At 51.3% G+C, this 26223-nt stretch overlaps 1 protein-coding gene across 2 annotated transcripts; it reads left to right on the forward strand.

Moving 5' to 3' along the window:
- The first annotated feature begins 817 nt into the window (after positions 1 to 817).
- On the forward strand, positions 818 to 25166 carry GIGYF1 (GRB10 interacting GYF protein 1). Of its 2 annotated transcripts, none has more exons than XM_072150054.1 (26): positions 818 to 2518; positions 12028 to 12086; positions 13008 to 13058; positions 13188 to 13317; positions 13398 to 13514; positions 13584 to 13698; positions 15197 to 15305; positions 15382 to 15422; positions 15873 to 16049; positions 16125 to 16345; positions 16428 to 16539; positions 17937 to 18119; positions 18376 to 18515; positions 18603 to 18753; positions 18837 to 19003; positions 19080 to 19171; positions 19305 to 19400; positions 19621 to 19721; positions 19795 to 19877; positions 19952 to 20080; positions 20158 to 20331; positions 20452 to 20615; positions 20726 to 20874; positions 20980 to 21134; positions 21725 to 21854; positions 23469 to 25166. In XM_072150054.1, exons 3-26 carry the CDS (start codon positions 13024 to 13026, stop codon positions 23519 to 23521), a joined length of 3024 nt encoding a protein of 1007 aa, XP_072006155.1. In that variant the 5' UTR covers positions 818 to 2518; positions 12028 to 12086; positions 13008 to 13023; the 3' UTR covers positions 23522 to 25166. The 2 variants fall into 2 exon arrangements, with proteins under 2 accessions (XP_072006155.1, XP_072006156.1); XM_072150055.1 differs by having other exon boundaries at positions 13398 to 13493.
- The last annotated feature ends 1057 nt before the right edge of the window (positions 25167 to 26223 follow it).

Raw genomic sequence — 26223 nt, forward strand, 5'->3', positions numbered from 1 at the left:
TATGTGGGGGCCATGACGGATTATATACTAAGCTTGGGGGTGTGGCGGTGGGCGTGGTTTATGAAAAGAGGAGGGGCTTTTAAACACTTTTTCTAAATAAAAAAAGTAATCCAACGGTCGCCCAGGCCTCAAAATGGGAGCGATGAAAACGTCACCTCATCCCGCAAACAACCAGCCCCCACACACAGACCGCTCCGTGCAGCGGACCCCGGGGCACCATCCTGTCATTGGTGAGAATATTAGAAGCACGGGAGGCGGCGGGGGTCACGTGGCCGCGCTCTCCTCATCTACCTGCAGGGGGCGGCCTCGGGCGCAGCGACTCTAACGTCAATCACTGAACGTGGGCGGGACATAACCCATGGCGCTGCCTGTGGGCGGAGCGACACATGCCAATTACTGCGTATGGGCGGGGAGAGACATGCCAATCACTACGTATGGGCGGGGCGACACATGCCAATCACTGCGTATGGGCGGGGAGAGACATGCCAATCACTACGTATGGGCGGAGCGACACATGCCAATCACTACGTATGGGCGGGGAGAGACATGGCAGTCACTATTTGCGGGCGCGGACAGTTGGTTACACGGTTTGCTGTAAGTCGGGGTAAGCTTCACCTCTCGGAGCTCCACCCCTGATCATCCGGGCCCAGAAAATCCCGACGCCTCCGATGTATTTTCAATAAAGTTGCTTCAAAATAAAACCTTGTGCTGCTAGTCTATTTTGCGCAGCGCGGATTGGCCGGCTGTCTGGTCACGTGCTGATAGCTCAGCTCCTGTGGAAGGTGGGCGGGGCCCGGAGAGTCACGTGACCTCCCCTCACGGCGCGGCCGCCATCTTGTTTTGGGATACTCCGCAAACGGAGGAGGGTGCGTGACGTGTCGTGACGTAACGAAGACTATCGCGACCCAGGCGACAGGAATTAACCTCCAGTGAGGGAGAAGGAGAGCGCGGCCGCTCCGGGAGTCAACGGCCCGAGCGCCCGACTGAGCACCGGCCCGGGGCCTGGCAGTGAGCGGCTGTCCCCTCCCTCCCCGCACACACATAGGCGAGCGCCGAGGAGAGGGCCCGGGCACCGCACAGAGCAGGCCTGAGGCCCCGCAGCCAGCGGCCGACACGGGACACAGGCTTCAGGCCTTCAGCGGAGCCGACACACACAGGCCTGGGGCCCGCACCCGACCCTGTATACACTCAGGCCTAGGGGGCGCTCTATACACCCAGTATATACACATAGAGGCCTGGGGGGGGGGTGCTGTATACACCTAGTATATACACATAGAGGCCTGGGGGGGTGCTGTATACACCTAGTATATACACATAGAGGCCTAGGGGGCGCTCTGTACACTCAGTATATACACATAGAGGCCTGGGGGGTGCTGTATACACCCAGTATATACACATAGAGGCCTGGGGGGTGCTGTATACACCCAGAATATACACATAGAGGCCTAGGGGGCGCTCTGTACACTCAGTATATACACATAGAGGCCTGGGGGGTGCTGTATACACCCAGTATATACACATAGAGGCCTGGGGGGTGCTGTATACACCCAGTATATACACATAGAGGCCTGGGGGTGCTGTATACTTACAGTGTATACACATAGAGGCGCTGTATACTCACAGTACATACCCATAGAGGCCTAGGGGCGCTCTGTACACTCAGTATATACACACACAGGCCTAGGGGGCGCTGTATACTCGCATTATATACACATATAGGCGTAGGGGGCGCTGTATACTCACGTTATATACACATAGAAACTTAGGGGGCGCTGTATACGCACAGTATATACCCATAGAGGCCTAGGGGGCGCTGTATACTCATAGTATATACCCATAGAGGCCTGGGGGGGTGCTGTATACTCACAGTATATACAAATAGGGGGCACTGTATACACATAGAGGCCAAGGAGGCGCTGTATACAGGAGAGCACTATACACGTATATAGGCCTAGGGCCTACACCTGTTCCAGTATACACAGAGGCTTAGAAGAGCACTATACACAAATATATAGGCCTAGGTGGGCACTGTATACACATATATAAGCCTGAGGGGTAGTAGTATACACACACAGGCCTAGGGGGCGCTGTATACACACTATATACACACACAGGCCTAGGGGGCGCTGTATACACACTATATACACACACAGGTCTAGGGGGCGCTGTATACACACACTCTATGCAGTGACACCCCCTATAGCTTCCTGCTCCAGGTCTGGCTATGAGCAGCTGAATACTAGCAGTATATATATATATATATGATATATATAGGGGCGGGACACTGAATATGTTTACATTGATGGGAGTGGTCAGCCATAGATCCGGGGGCTCCGTCTAATCAGCGACAGCTCCCTCTATACCGGGACATTATATCCTATAGGCACTGACCTGTATACACACCTCTAGAGACTCCGCCCCTACAATCACTCCTACAAGTTCATGCTGCAAGAAGAGGCCTGATCGCACCGTATCACCGAGGAGCACCGAGGGCTGCACTGCTGGAGTCCTGGGGAAGGCAAGTGCCCACCTGTCACATTATACCTGTCATTACTTACTGGGGTGAGCGATAGTGTCTAGGGCCATCCTGTATTATACCCCAGAGCTGCACTCACTATTCTGCTGCTGGTGCAGTCACTGTGTACATACATGACATTACTTATCCTGTACTGATCCTGAGTTACATCCTGTATTATACTCCAGAGCTGCACTCACTATTCTGCTGCTGGTGCAGTCACTGTGTACATACATGACATTACTTATCCTGTACTGATCCTGAGTTACATCCTGTATTATACCCCAGAGCTGCACTCACTATTCTGCTGCTGGTGCAGTCACTGTGTACATACATGACATTACTTATCCTGTACTGATCCTGAGTTACATCCTGTATTATACCCCAGAGCTGCACTCACTATTCTGCTGCTGGTGCAGTCACTGTGTACATACATGACATTACTTATCCTGTACTGATCCTGAGTTACATCCTGTATTATACCCAGAGCTGCACTCACTATTCTGCTGCTGGTGCAGTCACTGTGTACATACATGACATTACTTATCCTGTACTGATCCTGAGTTACATCCTGTATTATACCCCAGAGCTGCACTCACTATTCTGCTGCTGGTGCAGTCACTGTGTACATACATGACATTACTTATCCTGTACTGATCCTGAGTTACATCCTGTATTATACCCCAGAGCTGCACTCACTATTCTGCTGCTGGTGCAGTCACTGTGTACATACATGACATTACTTATCCTGTACTGATCCTGAGTTACATCCTGTATTATACCCCACAGCTGCACTCACTATTCTGCTGCTGGTGCAGTCACTGTGTACATACATGACATTACTTATCCTGTACTGATCCTGAGTTACATCCTGTATTATACCCCAGAGCTGCACTCACTATTCTGCTGCTGGTGCAGTCACTGTGTACATACATGACATTACTTATCCTGTACTGATCCTGAGTTACATCCTGTATTATACCCCAGAGCTGCACTCACTATACTGCTGCTGGTGCTGTCACTGTGTACATACATGACATCACTTATCCTGTACTGATCCTGAGTTACATCCTGTATTATACTCCAGAGCTGCACTCACTATTCTGCTGCTGGTGCAGTCACTGTGTACATACATGACATTACTTATCCTGTACTGATCCTGAGTTACATCCTGTATTATACTCCAGAGCTGCACTCACTATTCTGCTGCTGGTGCAGTCACTGTGTACATACATGACATTACTTATCCTGTACTGATCCTGAGTTACATCCTGTATTATACCCCAGAGCTGCACTCACTATTCTGCTGCTGGTGCAGTCACTGTATACATACATGACATTACTTATCCTGTACTGATCCTGAGTTACATCCTGTATTAAACTCCAGAGCTGCACTCACTATTCTGCTGCTGGTGCAGTCACTGTGTATATACATGACATTACTTATCCTGTACTGATCCTGAGTTACATCCTGTATTATACCCCAGAGCTGCACTCACTATTCTGCTGCTGGTGCAGTCACTGTGTACATACATGACATTACTTATCCTGTACTGATCCTGAGTTACATCCTGTATTATACCCCAGAGCTGCACTCACTATTCTGCTGCTAGTGCAGTCACTGTGTACATACATGACATTACTTATCCTGTACTGATCCTGAGTTACATCCTGTATTATACCCCAGAGCTGCACTCACTATTCTGCTGCTAGTGCAGTCACTGTGTACATACATGACATTACTTATCCTGTACTGATCCTGAGTTACATCCTGTATTATACCCCAGAGCTGCACTCACTATTCTGCTGCTGGTGCAGTCACTGTGTACATACATGACATTACTTATCCTGTACTGATCCTGAGATACATCCTGTATTATACCCCAGAGCTGCACTCACTATTCTGCTGCTGGTGCAGTCACTGTGTACATACATGACATTACTTATCCTGTACTGATCCTGAGTTACATCCTGTATTATACTCCAGAGCTGCACTCACTATTCTGCTGCTGGTGCAGTCACTGTACATACATGACATTACTTATCCTGTACTGATCCTGAGTTACATCCTGTATTATACCCCAGAGCTGCACTCACTATTCTGCTGCTGGTGCAGTCACTGTGTACATACATGACATTACTTATCCTGTACTGATCCTGAGTTAAATCCTGTATTATACCCCAGAGCTGCACTCACTATTCTGCTGCTGGTGCAGTCACTGTGTACATACATGACATTACTTATCCTGTACTGATCCTGAGTTACATCCTGTATTATACTCCAGAGCTGCACTCACTATTCTGCTGCTGGTGCAGTCACTGTGTACATACATGACATTACTTATCCTGTACTGATCCTGAGTTACATCCTGTATTATACTCCAGAGCTGCACTCACTATTCTGCTGCTGGTGCAGTCACTGTGTACATACATGACATTACTTATCCTGTACTGATCCTGAGTTACATCCTGTATTATACTCCAGAGCTGCACTCACTATTCTGCTGCTGGTGCAGTCACTGTGTACATACATGACATTACTTATCCTGTACTGATCCTGAGTTACATCCTGTATTATACTTCAGAGCTGCACTCACTATTCTGCTGCTGGTGCAGTCACTGTGTACATACATGACATTACTTATCCTGTACTGATCCTGAGTTACATCCTGTATTATACCCCAGAGCTGCACTCACTATTCTGCTGCTGGTGCAGTCACTGTGTACACACATGACATTACTTATCCTGTACTGATCCTGAGTTACATCCTGTATTATACTCCAGAGCTGCACTCACTATTCTGCTGCTGGTGCAGTCACTGTGTACATACATGACATTACTTATCCTGTACTGATCCTGAGTTACATCCTGTATTATACCCCAGAGCTGCACTCACTATTCTGCTGCTGGTGCAGTCACTGTGTACATACATGACATTACTTATCCTGTACTGATCCTGAGTTACATCCTGTATTATACACCAGAGCTGCACTCACTATTCTGCTGCTGGTGCAGTCACTGTGTACATACATGACATTACTTATCCTGTACTGATCCTGAGTTACATCCTGTATTATACCCCAGAGCTGCACTAACTATTCTGCTGCTGGTGCAGTCACTGTGTACATACATGACATTACTTATCCTGTACTGATCCTGAGTTACATCCTGTATTATACCCCAGAGCTGCACTCACTATTCTGCTGCTGGTGCAGTCACTGTGTACATACATGACATTACTTATCCTGTACTGATCCTGAGTTACATCCTGTATTATACTCCAGAGCTGCACTCACTATTCTACTGCTGGTGCAGTCACTATACATACATGACATTACTTATCCTGTACTGATCCTGAGTTACATCCTGTATTATACCCCAGAGCTGCACTCACTATTCTGCTGCTGGTGCAGTCACTGTGTACATACATGACATTACTTATCCTGTACTGATCCTGAGTTACATCCTGTATTATACCCCAGAGCTGCACTCACTATTCTGCTGCTGGTGCAGTCACTGTGTACATACATGACATTACTTATCCTGTACTGATCCTGAGTTACATCCTGTATTATACTCCAGAGCTGCACTCACTATTCTGCAGCTGGTGCAGTCACTGTGGTCATACATGACATTACTTATCCTGTACTGATCCTGAGTTACATCCTGTATTATACCCCAAGAGCTGCACTCACTATTCTGCTGCTGGTGCAGTCACTGTGTACATACATGACATTACTTATCCTGTACTGATGCTGAGTTACATCCTGTATTATACCCCAGAGCTGCACTCACTATTCTGCTGCTGGTGCAGTCACTGTGTACATACATGACATTACTTATCCTGTACTGATCCTGAGTTACATCTTGTATTATACCCCAGAGCTGCACTCACTATTCTGCTGCTGGTGCAGTCACTGTGTACATACATGACATTACTTATCCTGTACTGATCCTGAGTTACATCTTGTATTATACCCCAGAGCTGCACTCACTATTCTGCTGCTGGTGCAGTCACTGTGTACATACATGACATTACTTATCCTGTACTGATCCTGAGTTACATCCTGTATTATACTCCAGAGCTGCACTCACTATTCTGCTGCTGGTGCAGTCACTGTGTACATACATGACATTACTTATCCTGTACTGATCCTGAGTTACATCCTGTATTATACCCCAGAGCTGCACTCACTATTCTGCTGCTGGTGCAGTCACTGTGTACACACATGACATTACTTATCCTGTACTGATCCTGAGTTACATCCTGTATTATACTCCAGAGCTGCACTCACTATTCTGCTGCTGGTGCAGTCACTGTGTACATACATAACATTACTTATCCTGTACTGATCCTGAGTTACATCCTGTATTATACCCCAGAGCTGCACTCACTATTCTGCTGCTGGTGCAGTCACTGTGTACATACATGACATTACTTATCCTGTACTGATCCTGAGTTACATCCTGTATTATACACCAGAGCTGCACTCACTATTCTGCTGCTGGTGCAGTCACTGTGTACATACATGACATTACTTATCCTGTACTGATCCTGAGTTACATCCTGTATTATACCCCAGAGCTGCACTCACTATTCTGCTGCTGGTGCAGTCACAGTGTACATACATAACATTACTTATCCTGTGCTGATCCTGAGTTACATCCTGTATTATACTCCAGAGCTGCACTAACTATTCTGCTGCTGGTGCAGTCACTGTGTACATACATGACATTACTTATCCTGTACTGATCCTGAGTTACATCCTGTATTATACCCCAGAGCTGCACTCACTATTCTGCTGCTGGTGCAGTCACTGTGTACATACATGACATTACTTATCCTGTACTGATCCTGAGTTACATCCTGTATTATACTCCAGAGCTGCACTCACTATTCTACTGCTGGTGCAGTCACTATACATACATGACATTACTTATCCTGTACTGATCCTGAGTTACATCCTGTATTATACCCCAGAGCTGCACTCACTATTCTGCTGCTGGTGCAGTCACTGTGTACATACATGACATTACTTATCCTGTACTGATCCTGAGTTACATCCTGTATTATACCCCAGAGCTGCACTCACTATTCTGCTGCTGGTGCAGTCACTGTGTACATACATGACATTACTTATCCTGTACTGATCCTGAGTTACATCCTGTATTATACTCCAGAGCTGCACTCACTATTCTGCAGCTGGTGCAGTCACTGTGGTCATACATGACATTACTTATCCTGTACTGATCCTGAGTTACATCCTGTATTATACCCCAAGAGCTGCACTCACTATTCTGCTGCTGGTGCAGTCACTGTGTACATACATGACATTACTTATCCTGTACTGATCCTGAGTTACATCCTGTATTATACCCCAGAGCTGCACTCACTATTCTGCTGCTGGTGCAGTCACTGTGTACATACATGACATTACTTATCCTGTACTGATCCTGAGTTACATCCTGTATTATACTCCAGAGCTGCACTCACTATTCTGCTGCTGGGGCAGTCACTGTGTACATACATGACATTACTTATCCTGTACTGATCCTGAGTTACATCCTGTATTATACCCCAGAGCTGCACTCACTATTCTGCTGCTGGTGCAGTCACTGTGTACATACATGACATTACTTATCCTGTACTGATCCTGAGTTACATCCTGTATTATATCCCAGAGCTGCACTCACTATTCTGCTGCTGGTGCAGTCACTGTACATACATGACATTACTTATCCTGTACTGATCCTGAGTTACATCCTGTATTATACTCCAGCTCTGCACTCACTATTCTGCTGCTGGGGCAGTCACTGTACATACATGACATTACTTATCCTGTACTGATCCTGAGTTACATCCTGTATTATACTCCAGAGCTGCACTCACTATTCTGCTGCTGGTGCAGTCACTGTGTACATACATGACATTACTTATCCTGTACTGATCCTGAGTTACATCCTGTATTATACTCCAGAGCTGCACTCACTATTCTGCTGCTGGTGCAGTCACTGTGTACATACATGACATTACTTATCCTGTACTGATCCTGAGTTACATCCTGTATTATACCCCGGAGCTGCACTCACTATTCTGCTGGTGAAGTCACTGTGTACATACATGACATTACTTATCCTGTACTGATCCGGAGTTACATCCTGTATTATACCCCAGAGCTGCACTCACTATTCTGCTGCTGGTGCAGTCACTGTGTATATACATGACATTACTTATCCTGTACTGATCCTGAGTTACATCCTATATTATACTCCAGAGCTGCACTCACTATTCTGCTGCTGGTGCAGTCACTGTGTACATACATGACATTACTTATCCTGTACTGATCCTGAGTTACATCCTGTATTATACCCCAGAGCTGCACTCACTATTCTGCTGCTGGTGCAGTCACTGTGTACATACATGACATTACTTATCCTGTACTGATCCTGAGTTACATCCTGTATTATACTCCAGAGCTGCACTCACTATTCTGCTGCTGGTGCAGTCACTGTGTACATACATGATATTACTTATCCTGTACTGATCCTGAGTTACATCCTGTATTATACCCCAGAGCTGCACTCACTATTCTGCTGCTGGTGCAGTCACTGTGTACATACATGACATTACTTATCCTGTACTGATCCTGAGTTACATCCTGTATTATACCCCAGAGCTGCACTCACTATTCTGCTGCTGGTGCAGTCACTGTGTACATACATGACATTACTTATCCTGTACTGATCCTGAGTTACATCCTGTATTATACCCCAGAGCTGCACTCACTATTCTGCTGCTGGTGCAGTCACTGTACATACATGACATTACTTATCCTGTACTGATCCTGAGTTACATCCTGTATTATACCCCAGAGCTGCACTCACTATTCTGCTGCTGGTGCAGTCACTATGTACATACATGACATTACTTATCCTGTACTGATCCTGAGTTACATCCTGTATTATATCCCAGAGCTGCACTCACTATTCTGCTGCTGGTGCAGTCACTGTGTATATACATGACATTACTTATCCTGTACTGATCCTGAGTTACATCCTGTATTATACCCCAGAGCTGCACTCACTATTCTGCTGCTGGTGCAGTCACTGTGTACATACATGACATTACTTATCCTGTACTGATCCTGAGTTACATCCTGTATTATACTCCAGAGCTGCAGTCACTGTGTACATACATGACATTACTTATCCTGTACTGATCCTGAGTTACATCCTGTATTATACCCCAGAGCTGCACTCACTATTCTGCTGCTGGTGCAGTCACTGTACATACATGACATTACTTATCCTGTACTGATCCTGAGTTACATCCTGTATTATACTCCAGAGCTGCACTCACTATTCTGCTGCTGGTGCAGTCACTGTACATACATGACATTACTTATCCTGTACTGATCCTGAGTTACATCCTGTATTATACTCCAGAGCTGCACTCACTATTCTGCTGCTGGTGCAGTCACTGTACATACATGACATTACTTATCCTGTACTGATCCTGAGTTACATCCTATATTATACCCCAGAGCTGCACTCACTATTCTGCTGCTGGTGCAGTCACTGTGTACATACATGACATTACTTATCCTGTACTGATCCTGAGTTACATCCTGTATTATACCCCGGAGCTGCACTCACTATTCTGCTGGTGGTGCAGTCACTGTGTACATACATGACATTACTTATCCTGTACTGATCCTGAGTTACATCCTGTATTATACCCCAGAGCTGCACTCACTATTCTGCTGCTGGTGCAGTCACTGTGTACATACATGACATTACTTATCCTGTACTGATCCTGAGTTACATCCTGTATTATACCCCAGAGCTGCAGTCACTATTCTGCTGCTGGTGCAGTCACTGTGTATATACATGACATTACTTATCCTGTACTGATCCTGAGTTACATCCTGTATTATACCCCAGAGCTGCACTCACTATTCTGCTGCTGGTGCAGTCACTGTGTATATACATGACATTACTTATCCTGTACTGATCCGGAGTTACATCCTGTATTATACCCCAGAGCTGCACTCACTATTCTGCTGCTGGTGCAGTCACTGTGTACATACATGACATTACTTATCCTGTACTGATCCTGAGTTACATCCTGTATTATACTCCAGAGCTGCACTCACTATTCTGCTGCTGGTGCAGTCACTGTGTACATACATGACATTACTTATCCTGTACTGATCCTGAGTTACATCCTGTATTATACCCCAGAGCTGCACTCGCTATTCTGCTGCTGGTGCAGTCACTGTGTACATACATGACATTACTTTGAGCCGCCATTCTCCCTCCTGCTTGCTGACTGTTTCCAGGTCTTGGTTGTGTTGTCGTCCTTTTGTGGTTGGGGTGTGTTAGGGTGAGCGGTTACTGAGTGGGGGAAGGTTTTGGGACCCCCTCTCCTTCTTCTCTTGCATACACATCCCATGATGCTCTGCACAGTCCTCATTGGGAACCCCCCACTTTTCTGCTGTACTAGCAGGGGCATCATAAAAGGGAACCTGTGATACAATTTTTCACACTTTTGGCAGGTTTCCATAGGGTCCTAGTAACATCCTGATACGCTAAAAATAGTTTCCTTCGCTTCTCCACAAAATCAGTGTTATAAACTGGTATCCAGGGGTATCTACAGTTGGGGGTGTGGCTTAATGTCATGTGACCAGGGTGACATCATCGTAAGTCTTTTAGCTTCTTAACATTTTGTAAACAGTACATCATGTATATATCTGATGACATGAAATCACAGCCGCCTCCATGCACTTCTAATCCTCTCCGTGGAAGCGGCTGTGATTTCATGTGCTCTGATACATGCATTCTGCACAGTTTACTAATGTTATGAGGCTAGAGGACCTGCGATGTCACCCTGGTCACATGACATTACTGCTGCTCATGGGGAGGAGCTGCTGGATTCAGCCTGAGGCCACGCCCACCTTGACTCCCGAGAGGTATTCCTGGATAGCAGGTGAAATTATGACGTTGAATATATGGGGATCTGAGGAAAACCATTTTAGTTAAAAGGGTGTCAGTCAGTTTCTTGGGCTCTATGGGAACCGCCCACTAGCTGTATTTGTGAAAATTGTGGTGACTGGTTCATTTTCTCGTGTAGATCGGTTACAGAAGCCCATTACAGCTGGATTCCACTTCTATTACAGTATAATTGTGTGTTATAACTTACCTTGCACCCTGACAGAATCCTCTGTGTAGTCCCAGTGGTTGGGCTTTGGTTTGGATGCATTTCAAAAATAAATGTGACTTGTCTGTGCTGCTCACTCCTCAGCTCTCAGCCCCCATCTTTCTGCTCCTGAACAGCTCCTCCCTCCTCTACTGATGTTAGCTGACCCGGCCCTGTGTGAGTGAAGGAGCAGGAGCACAAAGGTAGGGGCTGAGAGCCTGTGCAGAGCCGCTGGTGCTCCCCCTGTGGGGTGGGAGGACTGGTAGTGGGTTACACTGTGGCTCCTCTCACTGAATTTCTCTTTCACATCAGGTCCGGTCTGAAGTTTAATTCCATGAAAAGAGATCGCTGACGGAGCATTCCAAACACAGGTGTGTGCAAGGTGGGCGGAGTCTGGCACCTCCCACATGGTGGAGGTTAAAGCCCTGCCTTTAATGTTTGGTGGGCGGAGCCTCATAATAGCTGCATAGTGGCCCTCATGCTGGGAGATCATAGCCCCTCCCACAGTATATATGATGGGTGGAGCCGGGTGACAGCCGCACGGATGCCCATATAGTGGGAGATTATAGCCCCTCCCAGATTATGTGATGGGTGGAGCCTGGTACAAACTGCATGGATGTCCATATAGTGGGATATCATAGCCCCTCCCAGATTATATGATGGGTGGAGCCTGGTAACAGCTGTATGGATGCCCATATAGTGGGATATCATAGCCCCTCCCATAGTATATATGATGGGTGGAGCCTGGTAACAGCCGCATGGATGCCCATATAGTGGTAGATCATAGCCCCTCCCAGATTATATGATGGGTGGAGCCTGGTAACAGCTGCATGGATGCCCATACAGTGGGAGCTCATAGCCCCTCCCATAGTATGAATGATGGGTGGAACCTGGTAGTAGCTGCATGGATGCCCATATAGTGGGAGATCATAGCCCCTCCCAGATTATGATGGGTGGAGTCTGGTAACAGCCGCATGGTTGCCCATATAGAGGGATAACATAGCCCCTCCCATAGTATGAATGATGGGTGGAGCCTGGTAACAGCCGCATGGTTGCCCATATAGTGGGATAACATAGCCCCTCCCATAGTATGAATGATGGGTGGAGCCTGGTAACAGCAGTATAGTTGCCCACAGGGTGGATAATTCCCCTCTCCTAATATGAATAATGGGCGGGTCCTGGGCGTGTCCGTGTTGTCAGGTGGTCTCCTAGGCCGCCTCCTTCCCCTGTATTGTGAGACTTGGTGTGCGCTCGGTCCGGTTTTCTCATCCTTCCTGTTTCCCCCCCCCCAGGTACCTTCAATTCATCATGGCTGCTGAAACACTAAATTTTGGGCCGGAATGGTGAGTGGTATCCGTGGCGTGTGTACAATGATGTGGCGTGGCTGTGGGCTTGTCGTGCAGGCAGTAGTGGCTGCTGAGGAGCGCCCCCTGCCTGTGACTTGTGGTAAACCTGTGTCTGTGTCTCCCCAGGCTTCGTGCACTATCCAGTGGGGGCTCCGTTGCTTCCCCTCCTCCTTCCCCCGCTATGCCAAAGTATAAACTGGCGGAGTATCGCTATGGACGCGAGGAGATGTTGGCACTTTATATTAAAGAGAACAAGGTAGGTGGCCGTGTCCTGGCAGCGCCACGTCCTGGTCACGTGACTTGCTCCGGATTGAGCGCCCGTTTCCTCTCCTGCAGGTTCCAGAAGAGATGCAAGACAAGGAGTTTGCTGTGATCCTGAACGAGGAGCCGCTGCAGCCCCTCGCCCTCCTGCCACTCACAGAGGAGGAGCAGGTACTGCCCATGGACGGACGGGTGGGTGTAAGAGCCCCTCAGCGCGGACCCCCTGACGCCCAGAGCCTCATATCTCCTCTTTTTCTGCAGAGGAACTTCTCGCTTTCTGTAAACAGTGTTCCTGTTCTGAGGCTGATGGGTAAAGGCGCAGCACCGGCTCCGGGCGGGGTGAGCCGAGGCAGGGGTACCACACGCGGGGGCCGAGGTAAGATGAGGTCTGCCTGTTTTGGGGTGGGTAGAGGGTAAGCCTCATGTGCTTGTATTGGGGAAGTAAGCCACGTCTGCTTTTGTTGGGGGGGGGGTTAATCCTTTTCGTATTGTATCGGAGGTTGGAGGGGTACAAGCCACATCTGCTTCTGCTGGGGGGGGGGGGCGTAAGCCTTTTCTTGTTGTATTGGGAGGGAAGCTTTGTCGTCTTGTGTTAGGGCGGGGGGGGGGGGGTATGAGCCACGTCATCTTGTATCAAAGGGGGAGGGGAGTATAAGCCACCTCTTGTATTGGGGGGGGGGAGGTAAGCCACGTCTGCTTGTGTTTTGGGGGAGGTAAGCCACGTCTGCTTGTGTTTGGGGGGGGGAGGTAAGCCACGTCTGCTTGTGTTTGGGCGGGAGGTAAGCCACGTCTGCTTGTGTTTGGGCGGGAGGTAAGCCACGTCTGCTTGTGTTTGGGGGGGAGGTAAGCCACGTCTGCTTGTGTTTGGGGGGAGGTAAGCCACGTCTGCTTGTGTTTGGGGATGGAAGGGGGGGTTAAGCCACGTCTGCTTGTGTTTGGGGATGGGGGGGGGTTAAGCCACGTCTGCTTGTGTTTGGGGATGGGGGGGTTAAGCCACGTCTGCTTGTGTTTGGGGGTGGGGTGGGAGGTAAGCCACGTCTGCTTGTGTTTGGGAAGGGGAGAGGTAAGCCACGTCTGCTTGTGTTTGGGGATGGGGGGGGGTAAGCCACGTCTGCTTGTGTTTGGGGATGGGGGGGGGTAAGCCACGTCTGCTTGTGTTTGGGGATAGGGGGGTTTAAGCCACGTCTGCTTGTGTTTGGGGAGGTGGGAGGTAAGCCACATATGCTTGTGTTTGGGGAGGGGGGAGGTAAGCCACGTCTGCTTGTGTTTGGGGAGGGGGGAGGTAAGCCACGTCTGCTTGTGTTTGGGGAGGGGGGAGGTAAGCCACGTCTGCTTGTGTTTGGGGAGGGGGGAGGTAAGCCACGTCTGCTTGTGTTTGGGGAGGGGGGAGATAAGCCACGTCTGCTTGTGTTTGGGGAGGGGGGAGGTAAGCCACGTCTGCTTGTGTTTGGGGAGGGGGGAGATAAGCCACGTCTGCTTGTGTTTGGGGAGGGGGGAGGTAAGCCACGTCTGCTTGTGTTTGGGGAGGGGGGGGTTAAGCCACGTCTGCTTGTGTTTGGGGAGGGGGGAGGTAAGCCACGTCTGCTTGTGTTTGGGGAGGGGGGAGGTAAGCCACGTCTGCTTGTGTTTGGGGATGGGGGGGGGGTTAAGCCACGTCTGCTTGTGTTTGGGGATGGGGGGGTTAAGCCACGTCTGCTTGTGTATGGGGATGGGGGGGGTTAAGCCACGTCTGCTTGTGTTTGGGGGTGGGGTGGGAGGTAAGCCACGTCTGCTTGTGTTTGGGGGTGGGGTGGGAGGTAAGCCACGTCTGCTTGTAGGGGGTCCGGCAGGGATAGATGGTAATTTGTACATCTGATCTGTTTGCCCCCCTCTAGGCCGTGGACGTGGTGATCCCGCTATCTACCAGCGGGCTCTGGATGATGGCGACTCTGGATTTGGCCGCGGCGGTCGGGAAATTCACCGCAGCCAGAGCTGGGATGACAGGTGAGCGACGTGTCCTGATCACTTACTGGGACACGCAGCTTCCAGGGAGACAATGTAACTGTTACTTTCATTTCAGGGGGGAGAGACGATTTGAGAAGCCGGTCAGGAGGGAGGCAGGTATGTCACATCCGTCCCAGGAGTCTGGATGGTGGGGGGTATATGGTATCATATAGACAGTGGGCGGGGTTATACGGCCTCGTATAGACAGTGGGCGGGGTTATACGGCGTCATATAGACAGTGGGGTTGTGCGCGCTCGGGTGGGCGGGGTTGTGCGGCCTCGGGTAGACGGTGGGCGGGGTTGTGCGGCCTCGGGTAGACGGTGGGCGGGGTTGTGCGGCCTCGGGTAGACGGTGGGCGGGGTTGTGCGGCCTCGGGTAGACGGTGGGCGGGGTTGTGCGGCCTCGGGTAGACGGTGGGCGGGGTTGCGCGGCCTCGGGTAGACGGTGGGCGGGGTTGCGCGCGGCCTCGGGTAGACGGTGGGCGGGGCTGCGCGCGGCCTCGGGTAGACGGTGGGCGGGGTTGTGCTCAGTCCATCCTCAGGATGTTCTCGTTCCATGCTCCCGCAGTGCGTGCAGGCTTTGAGGAGAGCGCAGGACCGTCTAGGAAAGAATTTGCCCGATCAGATAGCGACAATTGGCGCACCCTCCGTGAAGGGCAAGAGGAGGATGAGGACGGGAACTGGAGGCTTTCTGTGTCCCGGAGAGACGAGCGCTGGCGATCCACAAGCCCTGGAGGAAGCACAGGTAGGTGGCTCTCCCATCACCCGCTGCTGTCTCCTCTGTCACTCTCACTGATAGACCCCATGTTGTACCATTCAGAGGGGCCGCGCTCTGCCGGATGGAGGGAGCATGGGGACCGCCGACGCAAGTTTGATTTTGAGATGGTGCGGGAGGAAGGCGGAGCAGCTCCACGTGGCAGCGGGCGTGGCAGTGACAATGGCCACGAGGAGGACAGGGATGGCCTTCCCGAATGGTGCATGGAGGATGAAGACGACGAAATGGGAACCTTTGATTCTTCTGGGGCCTTCTTATCATTCAAGGTATTTACATGGGTTATGCTGGGTGGTAAGGGGGGCAGTGTGGACCCCACTATGAGACTGACCAGAACCCTCTCGCCTCTAGAAAAGCCCCAAAGAGACCATTGTGGAGGAGCAGGAGCTCGAGTTCCAGGGTGTGGAGGAAGAGGAAGAAGAGGAGCGAACAGAAGAGGCGCAAGACAGAGCCGCACTTAATAGTAAGGAAGCGGGGTCCACAGCAGCACAGAGGGCTTCAGCAGGAGTGTGTGCTCGGGCCGGACCAGCAGCACAGAGGGCTTCAGCAGGAGTGTGTGCTCGGGCCACACCCCGGACCAGCAGCACAGAGGGCTTCAGCAGGAGTGTGTGCTCGGGCCGGACCAGCAGCACAGAGGGCTTCAGCAGGAGTGTGTGCTCGGGCCACACCCCGGACCAGCAGCACAGAGGGCTTCAGCAGGAGTGTGTGCTGGGACCGGACCAGCAGCACAGAGGGCTTCAGCAGGAGGGTGCGCTCGGGCCAGACCCGGACCAGCAGCACAGAGGGCTTCAGCAGGAGTGTGTGCTCGGACCGGGCCACACCCCGGACCAGCAGCGCAGAGGGCTTCAGCAGGAGTGTGTGCTCGGACCGGGCCACACCCCGGACCAGCAGCACAGAGGGCTTCAGCAGGAGTGTGTGCTGGGACCGGACCAGCAGCACAGAGGGCTTCAGCAGGAGGGTGCGCTCGGGCCAGACCCGGACCAGCAGCACAGAGGGCTTCAGCAGGAGTGTGTGCTCGGACCGGGCCACACCCCGGACCAGCAGCACAGAGGGCTTCAGCAGGAGTGTGTGCTCGGACCGGGCCACACCCCGGACCAGCAGCACAGAGGGCTTCAGCAGGAGTGTGTGCTCGGGCCACACCCCGGACCAGCAGCACAGAGGGCTTCAGCAGGAGTGTGTGCTCGGACCGGGCCAGACCCGGACCAGCAGCACAGAGGGCTTCAGCAGGAGTGTGTGCTCGGGCCACACCCCGGACCAGCAGCACAGAGGGCTTCAGCAGGAGTGTGTGCTCGGGCCACACCCCGGACCAGCAGTGCAGAGGGCTTCAGCAGGAGTGTGTGCTGGGACCGGACCAGCAGCACAGAGGGCTTCAGCAGGAGTGTGTGCTGGGACCGGACCAGCAGCACAGAGGGCTTCAGCAGGAGTGTGTGCTGGGACCGGACCAGCAGCACAGAGGGCTTCAGCAGGAGTGTGTGCTGGGACCGGACCAGCAGCACAGAGGGCTTCAGCAGGAGCGTGTGCTGGGACCGGACCAGCAGCACAGAGGGCTTCAGCAGGAGTGTGTGCTGGGACCGGACCAGCAGCACAGAGGGCTTCAGCAGGAGTGTGTGCTGGGACCGGACCAGCAGCACAGAGGGCTTCAGCAGGAGTGTGTGCTGGGACCGGACCAGCAGCACAGAGGGCTTCAGCAGGAGTGTGTGCTGGGACCGGACCAGCAGCACAGAGGGCTTCAGCAGCAGTGTGTGCTGGGACCGGACCAGCAGCACAGAGGGCTTCAGCAGCAGTGTGCGCTCGGGCCAGACCAGACCCGGACCAGCAGCACAAAGGTTTCCGGAGATGACTTTTATTTATTTACTCTAGATGAGGAGCAGCCGCCCCCCTCAGAGGACGCCCCGCAGGACCCCCCGGCTAAGTCCCCGGAGCAGAGCTCTTCTATGTGGGCCCCAGGATTGTACACGCTGGGAGAGGGGGACCACATCCTCGATATTTCTCCCATTAATGGTGAAGATGGGGCTTTGGAGACTCCGTGCCCCATAGAAGAAGGTGAGTGCCCTCTGTTATTCCTCTTAGGCTGATGAATAGTCTGGGGACCACATGGTATTTGTTTGGGGGTCTCCCTGCACAGTGTCCGCTGAGGGCCACAGGTTAATCAGTAGAGATGACCGCTCTGCGCTGTATGTTTTTTCCTGTTCTGTATAGACATCTGTAATTTGTCCCATATATACAAGACGTTACTCACCTGTACACAGCCACTCTCACACTGCTTCACACTGTTTCCTGTGGTTTCCCTGACTTCTAGGTAACCCCGGACCCTTTGCTTCTTCCTCGGTCTCCCCCCTTTCCACTCTGCCGACCCCTCCATCTCCCCCCACAGTTGCTGCTACTGAATTTTCTGTGGGGGATCCGGAGGAGGATGAAGGCATGAAACATCTCCAGCAGGTAAGTCTCCACCACAAGCTGCGCACATATGGCTGCCGTGACCCCCCCTCCAATGACTTACCTCCTCTGTCTCTTCCTTTCTCATAGGAAGCTGAAAAGTTGGTGGCTTCTTTGCAAGATTCTTCCCTAGAAGAAGATGCCTTCTCCTCTAGTCGCTCTCATAGTGCTGCTGCTCTGCCCCTGTCCCACGAGGCCGCCATGAAGTGGTTCTACAAGGACCCTCAAGGGGAAATCCAAGGTGTCCGCTGCCTCTTGTCATGTGTCCGTCCTCACGCTGCCACCCAGGTGCTGACCCACCCTCTCTGGCTTTCTGACCCGCAGGTCCATTCAGTACCCAAGAGATGGCAGAGTGGTGCCAGGCAGGATATTTCACTATGTCGCTCTTGGTGAAGAGAGGTTGTGACGAGGGGTTCCAGCCGCTAGGTGAAGTCATCAAGATGTGGGGCCGGGTACCTTTTGCCCCCGGGCCGTCTCCGCCTCCCCTGCTGGTAAGTGTCTTGTTTTATGGACTTGAGGGTCCACAGCTCCTGCTGGTGCCATGACACGTCCTCTCCTGTCTTCTAGGGTAACATTGATCAGCAGTGCCTGAAAAAACAGCAGGAGCTAGCTCTCTACCAGCAGATGCAACGCCAGTACCTGCTGCAGCTTATTAGCAGGTAGGTCCCTCATGGCATCTCTCCATCATTTCCATCCCCCCTGATGGGCACACACCACTGTCACCCTCCTCATATGTGTGCAGCATAGGCCCTCTGTATAGTAACGCTCAGTATTGCTGTGTATTGCCCGCAGGCAGCAGTACTCTCAGCAGAAAGGCAGTGATCTCACCGCTCAGCAACAGCAGCAGCTGACGCTGTTCCTCCAGCAACTCAACCCCTCAAAATCCAGGTAGCCGCCTCGTACTTTCCTGCCCTGCCTCTCACCCCTGTATGCCGGCTCATAGACCGTGGCACATGCCCATAGCCTAGACCAGGGGCATAAACTAGAGACCCCAAGTAATGTGTAAGACGGCAGGAGGACGGGGATTTCCCTTGCCGTGATCCCTTCCTCCTCCCTTTTGTCAGTGATTTTTCTGCCTATTAATTTGGGACTATGTGTCGCTCTGCAGGGGGTCCGATGCTGCCCTCCTTCCCTCTATGAACCGATCTCTCTCTGTGCCAGACACTGGATCCTTATGGGATCTAAATACCTCAAACTCACCGACAGCAGGTAAGTCCTGGGATTACCTACAATGAGGGAGTCCTTTGTTCTCGCCCACATTGACCACCCTCTTCTCTGTCAGGTGGGGACTCTGCGCTGTGGGACCTGCCAGTGACTGCCGTATCTCAGGGGCCAATATTGGAGCAGCTGCAACTGCAACAGAAGGTATTGACACTGCCTTACACAGCGGAGATACGGGCCGGGGTGTGGAGCGGGGACACTAACAGGGGGCTTATTAGCTGCAGGAGCGCAGAGAAGCCGAACTCAGGGCCAAGAGAGAGGAGGAGGAGCGCAAGAGACGAGAAGAGAAGCGGCGCCAGGAGGAGCAGAAGCGCAGGGACGAGGAGGAGATGTACAGGAGGAAGCAGGTCAGTCTTCATTTTCTCATGACAGCAGGAATATTCCCTTCACTGCAAAAATCCTTATCCTGCCGCTGTGTCTGCAGTGTCGTCAGCAGCAGGAGCTGCTCCTGAAGCTGATCCAGCAGAGCGGCCAGTCCTCGCAGTCCGGCCCGGCCTGGGCAGCTCACGGGAAAGCCAGCGTCTCCCTGAAAGCCATGCTCGAGATGCAGGAGCGCGAGGGACAGATGCTGAAGCAGAGAGCGCAGTCAGCCAGGACGGTGGGTCCATGGTACTGGATAATGGTGCCAGTCTCCACTGGTTCTGGTGCTGCTGTAACTGTGGCCGTGGTTCTAGATCCTGTGCTGGCACTAATCACCGTATGCCTTTTCTCCCTGTAGCATGGCGGGCTTGGCATGACTGGCGCCCCCATCATGTCCTCTCAGTGGGGGAATGATTCTGGCTCTCTGTGGGGCGGGCTAGAGAAGAGCCCCTGGGAGGAAAGTGTCAAGTCTGGGACAAGCGCCAGGGGCCTAAGGAACAGCAGAAGTAGCCCATCACTGACGTGAGTGCTTACTCCCCATGTGCCATCACTCCCCCATAATAGATATGATGTGTCCTCCCTGGTAAGTGTCCACTCACTCTAACCCCCTATTTACCACGGCTTCTCCTCAGTGACGCTTACTCTGCCAGTGCCCGCCGCAAGAAGACCGATGACGAGGAGAAGCTTCTGAAACTACTGCAGGGAATCAAACCCTCAGACGGGTTCACTCAGTGGTGCGAGCAGATGTTACACATCCTGAATACATCCAATAACCTGGACGGTAAGACGGGAGCTGCTGCCTCACTGGGCTCCCCCGCCGTGGCCTCCCACCTGCCCTGGGCTCCCCACATTACCTTTAACAGTCCCTTCCCTCTCTCCTCCACAGTCCCCACATTAGTGGCCTTCCTGAAGGAGCTCGAGTCTCCGTATGATGTCCACGATTATATCCGCTCCTGTCTTGGAGAAACACTTGAAGCCAAAGAATTTGCTAAACAGTTTTTGGAACGACGAGCAAAGTACAAAGCCAGCCAACGTCAGCAGGTAAGTGACGCCTAGAGCTGCTCTCACCGTTCCATCCAGGCTTAAAGGGGTTATCCGGGTGTAAAAATTTACTTGGGGCCGGGCTGGGCTATTTAAAAATAATAAACGTGTACTTACCTCGTCTGGCGCTGCTGATGTCCCGCGCGCAGTCCGTCTCATATGTGCGCCTGTTTCTTTACAAGGGTGCACAGGGAGCTCCTGTCCGACACCGTATCCCAGTGCTGACAACGCTGAGAGATAGGGACGGATGGGAGGAGCCGGACACACCGCCGGCCGGAAGCTCCATGTGCACGGCTTCTGTAAACAAACAGGGGGCACTGATCAAACGGACTGCGGCGCGGGACATCGGCGGCGTCGGAGGAGGCAATAGCCCGCCCCAGCCAGGCCAAAAGTAACTTTTTATAACCGGATAACCCCTTTAATCTATCATATCAAAGTAGGTCATGAATATTGCATCATGGGAGGGCAGAGAATTGGGAAGGATTCCCCACAGGCAGGTTTTATCGAAAAATTTGATAGATAATGTTGTGTGTCTCCAGAGGTGGCGCTGTGGGCAGTATGGGGCCTCACTATCACACTATCTGTTGCAGGAAGCCGCCTGGTTAGCGCCATCTGTGTTTTCAGCGTCCCAGAATTCCAAGCCAAGCAGCGGATACGACCTACAGAGCAGTAAGATGAAGAGGCGGATTCACATGTTACACTCAGATCCCAGCATACTTGGTAGGCTTCGTAGAGGTGCAGGAGCCCCTGATGTCTGTGCTGCCCCTGTCTGCATCAGAGCTGTGTGAAGTGGGGGTCTAGATGTGTGTGGGAGGGGGCTGTATATAATCACTGTGCAGGGGAGGAGGCGGCTGTATATAATCACTGTGCAGGGGAGGAGGCGGCTGTATATAATCACTGTGCAGGGGAGGGGGGGCGGCTGTATATAATCACTGTGCAGGGGAGGGGGGGCGGCTGTATATAATCACTGTGCAGGGGAGGGGGGGCGGCTTTATATAATCACTGTGCAGGGGAGGAGGCGGCTGTATATAATCACTGTGCAGGGGAGGAGGCGGCTGTATATAATCACTGTGCAGGGGAGGGGGGGCGGCTGTATATAATCACTGTGCAGGGGAGGGGGGGCGGCTGTATATAATCACTGTGCAGGGGAGGGGGGGCGGCTGTATATAATCACTGTGCAGGGGAGGGGGGGCGGCTGTATATAATCACTGTGCCGGGGAGGGGGCGGCTGTATATAATCACTGTGCAGGGGAGGGGGGGGCGGCTGTATATAATCACTGTGCCGGGGAGGGGGCGGCTGTATATAATCACTGTGCAGGGGAGGGGGCGGCTGTATGTAATCACTGTGCAGGGGAGGGGGCGGCTGTATGTAATCACTGTGCAGGGGAGGGGGCGGCTGTATGTAATCACTGTGCAGGGGAGGGGGCGGCTGTATGTAATCACTGTGCAGGGGAGGGGGCGGCTGTATGTAATCACTGTGCCGGGGAGGGGGCTGCTGTATGTAATCACTGTGCAGGGGAGGGGGCGGCTGTATGTAATCACTGTGCAGGGGAGGGGGCGGCTGTATGTAATCACTGTGCAGGGGAGGGGGCGGCTGTATGTAATCACTGTGCAGGGGAGGGGGCGGCTGTATGTAATCACTGTGCAGGGGAGGGGGCGGCTGTATGTAATCACTGTGCAGGGGAGGGGGCGGCTGTATGTAATCACTGTGCAGGGGAGGGGGCGGCTGTATATAATCACTGTGCAGGGGAGGAGGCGGCTGTATATAATCACTGTGCAGGGGAGGGGGCGGCTGTATATAATCACTGTGCAGGGGAGGGGGCGGCTGTATGTAATCACTGTGCAGGGGAGGGGGCGGCTGTATGTAATCACTGTGCAGGGGAGGAGGCGGCTGTATGTAATCACTGTGCAGGGGAGGGGGCGGCTGTATATAATCACTGTGCAGGGGAGGGGGCGGCTGTATGTAATCACTGTGCAGGGGAGGGGGCGGCTGTATGTAATCACTGTGCAGGGGAGGGGGCGGCTGTATGTAATCACTGTGCAGGGGAGGGGGCGGCTGTATATAATCACTGTGCAGGGGAGGGGGCGGCTGTATGTAATCACTGTGCAGGGGAGGGGGCGGCTGTATGTAATCACTGTGCAGGGGAGGGGGCGGCTGTATGTAATCACTGTGCAGGGGAGGGGGCGGCTGTATGTAATCACTGTGCAGGGGAGGGGGCGGCTGTATGTAATCACTGTGCAGGGGAGGGGGCGGCTGTATGTAATCACTGTGCAGGGGAGGGTGCTGCTGCTGTCCCTTGCCCTCCTGATCGCTCTCCTTGTGTGTGTTTGCAGGTTACTCTCTTCATGGCTCCCCGAACGAGATGGAGGCTATAGACGACTACTGAGGCGTCCTCCTTCCTTCTGACGCCATCTATACTTATCTCTGCCGGATAGTTTTTTCGGCAGTTGTACTGCACTGCAAACTTTACCCTTCCCTCTGCACGAGGAGGGGCAGAGACTTGGAAAAGGAGGGGGTGGGGTCTGTCCCGCCCAGAGCCAGGGAGGAGGGGGGAGCGACACCTCGTTTGTGCCCTCCCCCCACTCCCCCAAACATAAATGCACTCATTATAAAGCACCTTAAAAAAAAATGCACTTTACAGAAACTGATCAAAAAAAAATCTAATTTTCCTTAATTTTTTTTTCTTGGTTATTTTTTTTTTTTTTTTTTTTAACTATGAAAATGTAAAAAAAAAAAAAACCCAACTGGAGGGAAAACTGGATTTACTGACTTTTGACTGTTTATTAGAAATGTAACTTTTTTGTTTAACTCTTTAATATTTTTTTTGTTGCTTTTTTTTTTTTTTTTAACTTGACAGTTTCTGATTTTTTTTTTTTTTTGTATCAAAAAGTGAAGTATTCCGGCAACGGATCTGTTAAAATAGAAAAAAAAAATTATATATATATATTATTATTTTGGGAAAAAGAAAAATACAGCCAAAAACACTTTCCTCAAAAGATTTTTTTTTTTTTTTTTGCAAAATATATTTTGTTAAAAAAAAAATTTAAAACTTCTAAAAAAAAAGGAAAAAAAAATAACATAAAAGAAGTTTAAAAAAAAAAACAAGCAAAAAAAATTTTTTTCAGCGCTTCTCGCTCTGCTTTGAGTTCCCTGTTGTGTTGGGGGGGAGGAAAAATCCATCAAAACTTGAAGAATGCACTTAGCAATTTTGATTGGGGGTGGGGGGGGAGGGGCAACATTTTTTAATGGTTATTTTTTTGCACAGATACAAAAAAAGATGTTGTGATTTATTTTATTTTTTTTTTGGTTACAAAAATAGGTGAAGAAAAAAAAAATGTTTTTCCTTGAACTGTTGACCTTGTGTCCCCCGTCCCCCCCCCCTGGTATACGGCTGCACTTACGTCTGGATCAGCAGAGGCCGTTTCACGTCACCGGGTGCCAGGACTTGTGGATCTCGTGGCCGCTCCGTGGTTTTTGGAGGATTTTTGCACCCTGCCTTCTCTGTGTGATGATTATTATTTTTTTGGGTGGGGGACATGGTACCTGCTCTTTACCCATCAATGTGGAAAGTTTGTGACCCCCTCCCACTTTTCCCCTCGGTTAATGTTTTTTGATTCTGCTTTTGTTTACAAACGTCCGGCCGTGGAGCTGACGGGGAGGACGGGGAGACGCTCCGGGTGTGATTGGTGCCGTTGCCTTAATATTGACACCACAGATCTCGGCCGCCTGTGTATGGACCATACGGGGACCATTGGGAGAGAGCCCCCTCCAGGAGCTAAAGGGTTAATCTGTGGACCTGCCCCACCGGGCCGAGGGCTGACAGAACCGCCGGAGGAGGAGGAGCTGCTCCGCTCATAGCAGTGTTTGGACATTGTTAGGACTTGTCGGAGGAGGGCGAGGGGCCGGGGGGACCCCCCAATGTCTCCTCTGCACCCCACCAAAACCTTATGGAACTTTACTGTGTACATAGAAACTTCTAAAGAAAACACAAAAAAAACGCTAATTAGCCTAAAAGCGAAGCGTCTGCCGCCGTGTGCCGCGCCGCCCCGGGGGCTCGTGTTTATCTTCACCACAAGAATGTATTAGGGCAGGAGCTGGTATCCAGCACATGCGCTGCTCCTGATCCCCTCCCCCGCCCCAGGCATCGGGGGCAGGAGGGGGGGGGGTGTATATAAGTCGGTGCCCTTGTTTTTTGGGGGGTGTGCACAGTGACGCCCTGCGCTCACTGGGGGGGGGGGCTGTATATAGTTATGGGGGGGGGGGGATAATTCTCGTACAGCTTACAAGTATATTGTGCTGAATGTATAACGTGTGTGTATATAATGTCCTGTGTGGTTATATGTGGGGGGAGGGGGAGCAGCTGAGGCCCCGCCCCCTACCTATAGACCACGGGCAGATCTAGTCATGTGACTACATCTTCCCCATAGATGTCCGGCCCCCGGTGTTCGAGGCTCCTCCCTCCAGTGCCGGGGGCCGTCTCAGTCTGTGTTCACTCTCTACCGCTAATTTGCCTGGTTAATTCCTCTTTAAGGATTTTTTTTTGTTTTTCTCCTGTTTTTGTGATATTTTTGCCTTATTTTCAGTATTACAGTAAAAAAAAAAGCATGTAAGAAGGTTGAAGGGAAGAGAATTTAGCTTTGAGCGTCTCCAGCGCGGGCAGCCACAAACCCCGCCCCCTGCAATAACCGCCGCCTGGATTGGTTCAAATTTAAGAGCCGCCCACTGCACGTGGGATCGCAACTAAACGCCTACAATAAGAGGGGGGCGATAGTGACCCCCCGATAGAAATCCTGAACTATCTCACATGTTATTTCTATACTCTAGTAGCTACCAAAGCTGCAGTCACGGTTCTGGTCTCTTCCTCGAGCTGCGAGTTGCATCCTGTTGTCTCACATTGTGGGAGATCAGTTTTTGTTTTTTGTGTGTTTTTTTTTTTTTCCTCTACCATACAGTGCCTGTTTATAAACACAACATCTCCCACAATGCAATGCAGCGGCGTCCTGCAACAGATACGAGAAGCAGCGGGATTACGGCCGCAGCTCTGGATGCGATTGGAGTAGATGACGTAACTATGAGCAGAGACTTTAC

The sequence above is a fragment of the Engystomops pustulosus genome, chromosome 4, assembly GCF_040894005.1.
Source record: "Engystomops pustulosus chromosome 4, aEngPut4.maternal, whole genome shotgun sequence".
Lineage (NCBI taxonomy): Eukaryota > Metazoa > Chordata > Amphibia > Anura > Leptodactylidae > Engystomops > Engystomops pustulosus.